Raw genomic sequence first — 8,716 nt, forward strand, 5'->3', positions numbered from 1 at the left:
TGTCAGCAAGGACACTCCAGGAGACTGGCAGGGAGGGAATTTACACCCCGGGGCGGGCGGGCTTGGCATCGCTCTGGGTTCATCTCTTGCTGTGTGTACCTGCCTAATGCTGCCAGTCACTCCCGACGTAGAGTGGAAACAGGTCCCACCCGTAAACATAGAGTGAAGTGGCCCACGGCCCCGTGCCTAGAGCTCCTTCCCTGCTCAGTCTGTGTACCCCCCCCCCCCATCAGAGCTCTCCTGGAAGAGGATGGGGGAACGTTTACCCAACCGATTCGCAGTGTTTGGGGAGTTCTTGGTCCTAAGGACCTGATGCTGGTGATTAACTGGTAAATCATGCTTGGACCACTCGTGGCTTGGGGTGGTGCTGTGGGAAAGGTCAGCCTGGCTGATGAGACTGGCTGACATCTGCTGCAGCTCTTGCCTTGAACCTGTTACCCTCTTGACAGGTGCAAAACATGTCTCAATCCATAGAAGTCTTGGACAGGCGAACTCAGAGAGACCTGCAGTACGTGGAGAAGATGGAGAACCAGATGAAAGGCCTGGAGACCAAGTTCAAGCAGGTGGAGGAGAGCCATAAGCAGCACCTGGCCAGGCAGTTCAAGGTACGCGCCCCTCGGGGTGCTTCTCCTCTTCCTCCCTCCCCCCTCCCTCTCCCTTCTCCTCCCCTCCCCTTCTCTCTCCCTCCCTACTTCCTCCTTCTCCAAGTCTGAGGACTTTCTTTTCCCTTCCCGCTTCCCTTTCCCCATAGAGGTAGTGCTCAGGGGCCTGGGGAGTGTTCATCCAGCAAGGATAGTTCTCTGCCTTGTAAAGCCTTGCCACTCTGGGAGCAGAGAGGCCACTCACTCCAGCCACTGAAGGGGGTAGGGCTTGGTCACACCCTGTCCCCTCTCTCCTTCCTCACCAGCCACTAGGAAACAGGGGTCCCAAGCGCCCTGCTCCTCTAACAGAGTCATGTTAGCTGGGCAGCATCATTAGAGGCCCTGGGCATTCCACAGCTGCTGCAGGTAAATCACATTAGCCAGGGATTAGCTTAATTGATTAGAGCCATTTCTGGGCCCTGATCACTCAGGGCAGTTTTTCACTTCTGACCTAATTTTAGCTGTGACAAGGCACACTGTAGATGCAGCTGCATTAAGTGTTCTGCGTCTCGGCGTGACCCTGGCCGTTAAAAGCTCACTTCCTTTGACCTGAAATTATATATACATATGTACAAGTATGTATATATACACGACTCTCCACTAGGACTGGGCTGGAAATTATCTGCCACCTTAATTAAGGTGTTCATGCATGTTAATTAGGAATCAGGCCCAGATGTAAATGAACAGGTCAAATTACACAGCCGGCTGCTTGGCTGGAAACTGCTGAGCACTTCTCTGTCCTCCCTTCCTCTCATGCTAATGTTATCCTTTGATGCACTCCCCACGTGAAGCAGGAACTGCTCCTCCTCTTAAAAGCGGTACATTAGGTAGGCAAAATGGCAAGCTAATGAAGTTATAAATCTGCGTTATAAATAAACTAATAGCAGGCGGATCCCACTGAGGCAAAATAAACCTCGATTCTTGTCCCAGGCAGGGAAAGGCTGTGCCAGCCCCTTTGCCATCGTGGCTTACCTTGGCAAGAGATTTTGACTTTACAGACCAAAATGAGTTTGTTTCTGTCCTGGCCAGCATCTGTCCCCCTGTGCTCGGCAGACTGTGAAGACAGAAGTGTCTTCAGTGGCGTGAGGTAGCTCCCCTTGGAGAGAGTCATCCTCTGAGATCCATAGTTGGGGTCTCTGAGAGTCTGGGACAGCAAAAGCAAGCCCTTGCCTTTCACGCTGTAGTCACTGCATGAAGGTACTCTATCCTGGCAGAAACTGTGAGGGAGCCCCATCACCATCCGTGAGGGAGCCCCATCACCATCCGAGTAACTTGTTTTACTATGATTAAAGTGTGATTTTTCTTAAGTGACCGTGCAAATATATGTCTTTTAATGGCTGTTTGAGGCAGGCTAGTGAGCTAGCTTTTCAACGGTGTTTCATTTTCTTGCTTGCAGGGCTAACTTAAAGAGTTTTTTCAATGCGCCAGTGACTGAAGAAGCAGTCCCCCATGTAACCATGAGAGAGCAGAGAGCTTTTTGCACCATGCATTTTTACGATTCTTTTCCAGTCCTTAGCGCCATTTCACTAAGGAACCTTGAATCCAGCCAGGATCCTCCTTTCGCATGCGACTCTAGATGCATCCCATGAATAGTTTGAACCCTTGTCAATGCACTTTTTGAAAAAGAAGGAAAAAAAAAAACCCACAAACTTTGTGTATGTGACCTAAAGCATGTAACTTTAAGATGCTGCATTCAACTGACAAATAAAGGCCTTTCCCAAATACTGTGGTGTTCTGAGGACTGTTCAATACGCTCTCCTGACTCACTGGGACCCGATAACTGACGGATTGCTAAAACGGGCTGTGCGCACCTTCCCTCTCGTAGGGAGAAGCCAGGCCAAGGCAGGGTATTTCAAGTTTTTGCATGCATCGCACTGAACCAGCTTATTTTAACCTTGCAGGCAATAAAAGCGAAAATGGACGAGCTTAGGCCTTTGATCCCTGTGTTGGAAGAGTACAAGGCCGATGCCAAATTGGTATTGCAGTTTAAGGAGGAGGTCCAGAATCTGACGTCAGTGCTTAACGAACTGCAAGAGGAAATTGGCGCCTATGACTACGATGAACTTCAGAGCAGAGTGTCCAATCTTGAAGAAAGGCTCCGTGCATGCATGCAAAAACTAGGTAGGCCCGGCACACTGCCGGTGTGGCACTGTCTGGCCCGACTCTGCCACACACGCAGGTGTAGGGAGCAATGCTGAAGCCACGGTGCCCGCCTGGTCTCAGCAGTGATGGCTGCATCAGGGCTTCTGGGTGGGGCCACCCAGAGAGAGCAACAAGAAGTGCAGGCCACACCCACCCCAGGCCATCGCCCATGCGCAAGCGACATGCCAGGGCCAGTTCCAGACCCCACTGAACCTAACCTTTGGGAAAAAAATATGGTATTAGATGCCACATGCTATTGGGTGTGTGCACAGGTGTGAGTGCTTAATATTCATGTGTGTGGTCCGTGCATGTGTTTTTAGGGTAGATTTAAAGGTCCAGAAACACATCTCCAACCAGGTTAAGAAGAGAACTGATAAGACACCTTGAGCCTATGCATCAGGTTTAGTTGGAATTAAGGGGGTACGGCTTCAGGCTATGTGTGGGTAGAGCAAGTGGGAGCCATCTGTCGGGGGCCTGGGTGGAGTGAGGTGGTTTACCTCCCTCTCAGATTCTGTTCCCCGACAGTCCTGAGGTGGGGGCATCTGGGCTCTGATTACCTAATGGCTTTGGCCATACTGCATGTGTGATGTTCAGGGTTATTTTTAAATTGTACATACTGTGTCTTGAAACTAGCGTCGACATTCCCCCATAGAGCCTGACCAACTCATTTTTTTTCTAGTGTGTACGTATTAGGGTGACTTTGCCTTCAGAAAGATTTTGGGGGACTCTGTGTGATGTTCTGACACAGTCCCTCCTTCATCCACCCCTTACAAATTTAAAATATCCCAAAGAACAAACAACCTTTCAAAAGCCTTGGCATGGACCAAATAAATGGTTCTGTTGCAGAGCAAACACAAGGACCTGGGTTCAGTACCCAGAGCTCATGTAAAAAGAACCCTAGCACAAGGAAGGGAAAAAAGGTGGGTCTCAGGGCTGGCTAGCCAGCTAATGTGGCCCACTTGGGAAGTAATATGGTGAGTGACCCTGTCAAGGTGGCTGGCTCCTGAGGAATGAACCTAAGATTGTCTTCTGGCCCCCATAGGAGCTCGTACATATATGTGTACACACGCACAGACCAACACGCAAACACGGGTCCTCAGTGTTAGATGACAAATGAGAATCTTCACTAGACAAGTAGTCTCGTGACTTCCAAGTGGTTCTCAATGGCTGCTCCTGGCTTGTCCCCAGCAACAGTGTCAAGTGTGGGGCTCACAGTCCTGATGAGCTGGGAGACTATGCTGGGCCCTGGGGACTAATTGTTTTGAAGAGACACTTGCAGGGCCACCAAGGAATCGTGTCCCATGTATATTCTTCTGTGTGTCATGAAACCCATGACCCACTGTGGAGGGAGCCGTAGCGACGGTCAGCCCGTGTGCGGGTCTGGATGAGAGCCCCCTCCTTTGCCTGGGTAGGTTTTCTAGGCGTGCCTATGGTGTGGTGCTGAGGAACAGGCTGTGGATCCCCTCCCGTCTTCCCTTGGCTTTCCACCATGGCCTTTCTCCCAGCCTTCCCAGCCAAGCACTTAGATGTCTCTGAAGAGCCCAGAGGCTGCTGGGGTTGCTATTTATCCCCCCCCCCCCAAATGCTGTTTCCCCTCCCAGGTGACCAGGCTGGGTGTCATGCCTCAAAGAAACCAAGAGAATCCAGATGGAGACCATGGTGGGACATTACCAAGGCCGCCAAGCTAGTGGGCCTTTGGGGGAGGGGAGCAGCGCACACGACTCTCCAGGTTATCCCCGGCAAGCCAGACTTCCCATCTGTCCACAGCCTATCTTTAGCAGTCTCGTGAATTTACCTTATGGCTGGCATCTTGGGGCTTTCACGTGGCTGCCCTTGGGCTGTTAAGACATGTCACTTGGGAATGAAGAGAGAGTGATAAAGCCCTGGGATGTGCCAGCATGGTCACCTGAGGGGCTTCAGTAATCACATGCTTGAAAAGAACCAGCAGCTGGGGGTGGGGTAGTGAGCTCTGAACCCCCAGTCTGGGCAGCCCTGAGGTGCCAATCTATAAAATAGGGAAAGTAGCAAGAGCCACTCTACAGCAGGTGCCTTTCCCAGGTCCTTACTGCCATCTTCCATTGCGGTGTCAACTAATTTGCAGCACAAAGGTACAGAGAATCCTCAGGCCCTGGGGTCACTGTGAGAATGTGTAGATATTGTGCATGTTACCAGCTCTGCACTACCTGGCCCAGAGGAGCTGGGGGTGTGATAGATCAGTAAGCGGGTGGGTGGGTGGGAAAGTGGAGGTGGGGAGAGGAAATAACCGGAAGGATGAAGGGACAGAGGGAGGCAGCGCTGATGGTAGCTGCACAGACAGGTAGAGGATTGGTCAGTGGCTGGCTGATGGCAGGGTAGAGAAGCAGCTGACAGCAATAGGTGGCAGATGGTTGACTGATAGGTCTATAGATGGGTTTGATATCTGTCCCAGGCCTTCATTCAGTCCAGAAACATGAGGACTAACACCCTATGGATGCTTAATTCAGTCTTTGCTTTAGCCTTGCTGGGAGGGGTCATCCTCCAGCCTCCCTAGCAGCCGACTAATAGGATGACAATCCCAGGATACAGCTTCTGACTGTGGGAAGCACTCACTGCTGGCCACACATGTGGACGCTCAGTAGTTGAGTCCTCAAACCCCAATCTCCTCTGTGTGTCTGCCTTAGCAGATGCTTGGTTACATTCACTGGGAGTGAGGGAGATAAAGGCTCCCTGAGTCTCTCGAAGTCTCTTATCAGAACTGCCCTGGTTGCCTCTTTCCTTCAAATCAGTTGGTGAAAATTCCTTCACACATGTAGAAATCACAACTCAAGGATCGGAGTTACAGTTCCTTGATGGCATGCTTGAAGTGGCCCAGCCAGGTGCTAGAATTTGAAACATCTTCCTTCTGGACTGTGCTTAGGCATAACATGTCTTGGGTCTTTTCTGGGAAGTACAATCCCCTAGAGCAAGTCTTGTCCACAGGCAGGAGAGAGGCAGTGCTACCTAGAACCCTGGTGGCTGCTAAGAGGATGTTGCAAGGTCAGATCCCAATGGCTAACCTGGGAAAGGCCAGAGCTTGGGCCTCAGCACAGGCTGCTCGATGCAGCCGCTCCCCAGACTTAGGGCACAGTGGTACTGCAGGCTTCCTTGGTCACTGTTGCCATGGGGGACTAGCTGGCTTAAATGACATCCCTCCCATACTATCCTGGCACTGATGCCAAGGGCTCCCCGGTGGGATTTTTTATTTTCTGCTGGTGGGTTGGAAGACCCCAGACAGCCAGGGCCAACCCAAAGAGTGGTTTTTACTGAAAATATGTCTTAGGAAGGCTTGTGTCTGCTACTTACAAGCTACCTGCTGGCCAGGTGAGCTATCCGCCCAGCATCCACACTTAGGATTCTAGTTGCAGGTCCCTGCTCTGGTCAGGTACAGTGGCTACCATCCTGTGCTGCGCTATGTTCTTCAAGGGAAACCAAAAGACACCTTCCTAACACTTGAGATGCCAGAGTCAATGGGCAGAGGCTGACCTCCAAAAGCAGGGGCAGTGGACATAGTGGCCCACGGAGCTCTGTGATGACTCCCAGATGGGAGAGTTAAGGGTGATTTGACAGTGGAAGCCCAAGGGATGAGACCGCAGGAGTTCTGCAGCCTACGGCCCCTATCGGACCAGGCCTGCCTGGCCTCTCCTTGCTAGGGCAAGAGGGGAAAGATGACTCTAAGAATATGCTCCCAGGTCTGCTGTAGGCTGTGGGTCCATACCTGGGCCTGGGTTAGGGCTCTTTCACCTGTAACTTGGGCTTTGTTCCCAGCCTACAGATTTCTTTTGCATGGTTCTCTAGTCTCAGGGCTAAACGCTGAGAATGAAGGCCAAAGCCGGTTTGGGGACACAGACCTTCTCACCCAGCCTCCCAGATATGCCTATCCTGACCCAAGCTTTGAGATGCTCCAGGCTGCCCTCAACCTGGCATCTTCCCAGGAAATGCACAAGGCATATGGCTTGTCTAGCTTCCAGCTTGGCCAGGCATCTCCATCCCAATACCCCCCCCCCGGGCTCCATCCCTCCAGCAGGCCTCTTCTACTCCCCCCCTCCACCATCCCACTTCCATCCCCCCCACCCCTGACTATCCTGAGTGTGTGACTGGAGAGGGACACTTTCTAGAACTGAGAGTGCCAAGATATTGCCAAGCCTCTGCCGTGGACTCCTTTAGAGTCTGTCAGTTCGAGAGGTCTTGGCAGAACTAGTGTGGACAGGGAACCAAAAATAACTCCCTGACTCAAGGAGAGCAGGCAGCCTCCAGCCCCATGGGCCCTGGGAACTGTGCCTGGCCCAGCAGCTTAGAGAGCAAGAGACACAGTAGCCACACCTCCCTACCCTCCTCAGCATTGAAGCATTGGAAGGCTGACTGCTCTCCGTGACTGTGCACATAGAGGATGGCTGGGTGTGGCTGGAAGGCTGGACCTGCTGGGCATCCTTCCTGTAGAACTCAGACGTGGACCTCTGTCACTTCTGAGATAGTGAAAGGAAAGGTTCAGATGGGTGGAGTGTTCAAGGCTGCCCCCCCCCACCCCCTGACCTGGTTGAGAGCAAAGTCCTGTTTCCTGCACATTCCCATCCGAATCCATGGTGGAATGGCTGAACTATCCAGACATGTTACCCACAGGCCAACATGGGTAGCATGAAGGGTGGGCTTCACCCCCCTGAGGCTCCCCCTCCTGAGCCCAGCACTTGCCAGATGGTGAACTGATGTGCTCAGGAGGCTCTTCTGAGAACTAAGTCATTTGTCTGTTTATGGGGAAGGAGATGTCTTACCTGGAGCAGCAAGCCCCAGGTGCTTTTGTTGGCAACCCCAGAAAATATGGGGTCTAGCTAAGGTCACAGAGGTGGATGGGCATGTGTCTGGGCCCAGCCCTAGAAGCTGGTCAGGAAGGTGAGCCACTGCTCTAGAATGGGAATTCAGTAAGCCCAGCCATGGAGGCAGGCAAGGCTAGGACCAGGGCTAGGCATCCAAGCTGAGGTAGGTGTCCTTCTGACACTTCTGCCATGTCCAGGTCATGTACAGGAATATGTCAGATTTCTGCAGAAGAATGTCCAACCAGGAAGGGACCTCCATTGGATTTGGGACAGATCTAGTGTGAGTGACATCTCAGAAAATCTAGTGTGTGGCTATGTCATGTGTTGACCACAAGCACCGCGTGCCATTGGGCGGTAAAGATGCCTTCCACAGAGTTCTCTAGTCATGACAGCTGTGCATGCTGATTCCTTTGAACCTTAACCTCCAGGCAGCTCGTAGATCATGTCTCCAGGATGGGCAGGAGACCCTCTATGCAAAATTACAGGGACCAGTGCTCTGTGGTTGATGGATCTGGAAAGAGAACTTGGGGAGAGGTTGCCTTCTGTTGGCCTCTTTCAGTTCCCACCCATTTTAGAGGGAGCCTCTGTCTCCTTGGCAACTCAAGACCACCTGCTAAGTGAACAGGAACAAAGAAAAACTGGAAGTGAGGGGTAGAGTCCAGCCTGGGTACATGGCTTTCCCTGCCTGCCTCACTCGAACTTCAGAAGGCATACAGGTGTGCAAGTGGGTGGGTGCATTTGTGTTTGTGTGTGTGTGTATGTATGTATGTATGTATGTATGTATGTATGTATGTGTTTGTGTATGTGTGTATGTTTGTGTTTGTGAGCTTATGTTTGTATGCTTGTGTTTCTGTGAGTGTATGTAAGTATGTGTTTGTGTATGTATGTATGCTTGTATTTGTGTGTGTGTTTGTGTTTGTCTATGTGCTTGTGTTTCTGTATATGTATGCTTTTGTGTGTGTGTATGCTTGTGTTTCTGTGTATGTTTTTATGTCTGTGTGTATGCTTGTGTGTGTGTGTATGCTTGTGTTTGTATGTATGCTTGCTTGTGTTTGTGTGTATATGCTTGTGTTTGTGTGTGTGTGTGTGAGAGAGAGAGAGAGAGAG

The 8,716-nt window shown here is 51.4% G+C and overlaps 1 protein-coding gene across 4 annotated transcripts in view; it reads left to right on the forward strand.

Moving 5' to 3' along the window:
* The window catches only part of Olfm1 (olfactomedin 1), a 37,735-nt gene that overhangs the window by 19,180 nt on the left and 9,839 nt on the right, over positions 1-8,716 (forward strand). For 2 of the 4 annotated variants that reach the window (XM_021192524.2, XM_021192521.2), the window contains exons 3-4: positions 450-605; positions 2,543-2,762. In XM_021192524.2, coding sequence (XP_021048183.1) covers positions 450-605; positions 2,543-2,762 — 376 coding nt within the window. Of the gene's footprint in view, positions 1-449; positions 606-2,037; positions 2,367-2,542; positions 2,763-8,716 lie in introns of those variants that run through there. The other 2 variants (XM_021192527.2, XM_021192525.2) reach the window with 1 other exon arrangement.

The sequence above is a fragment of the Mus pahari genome, chromosome 3, assembly GCF_900095145.1.
Source record: "Mus pahari chromosome 3, PAHARI_EIJ_v1.1, whole genome shotgun sequence".
Taxonomy (NCBI): Eukaryota; Metazoa; Chordata; class Mammalia; order Rodentia; family Muridae; genus Mus; species Mus pahari.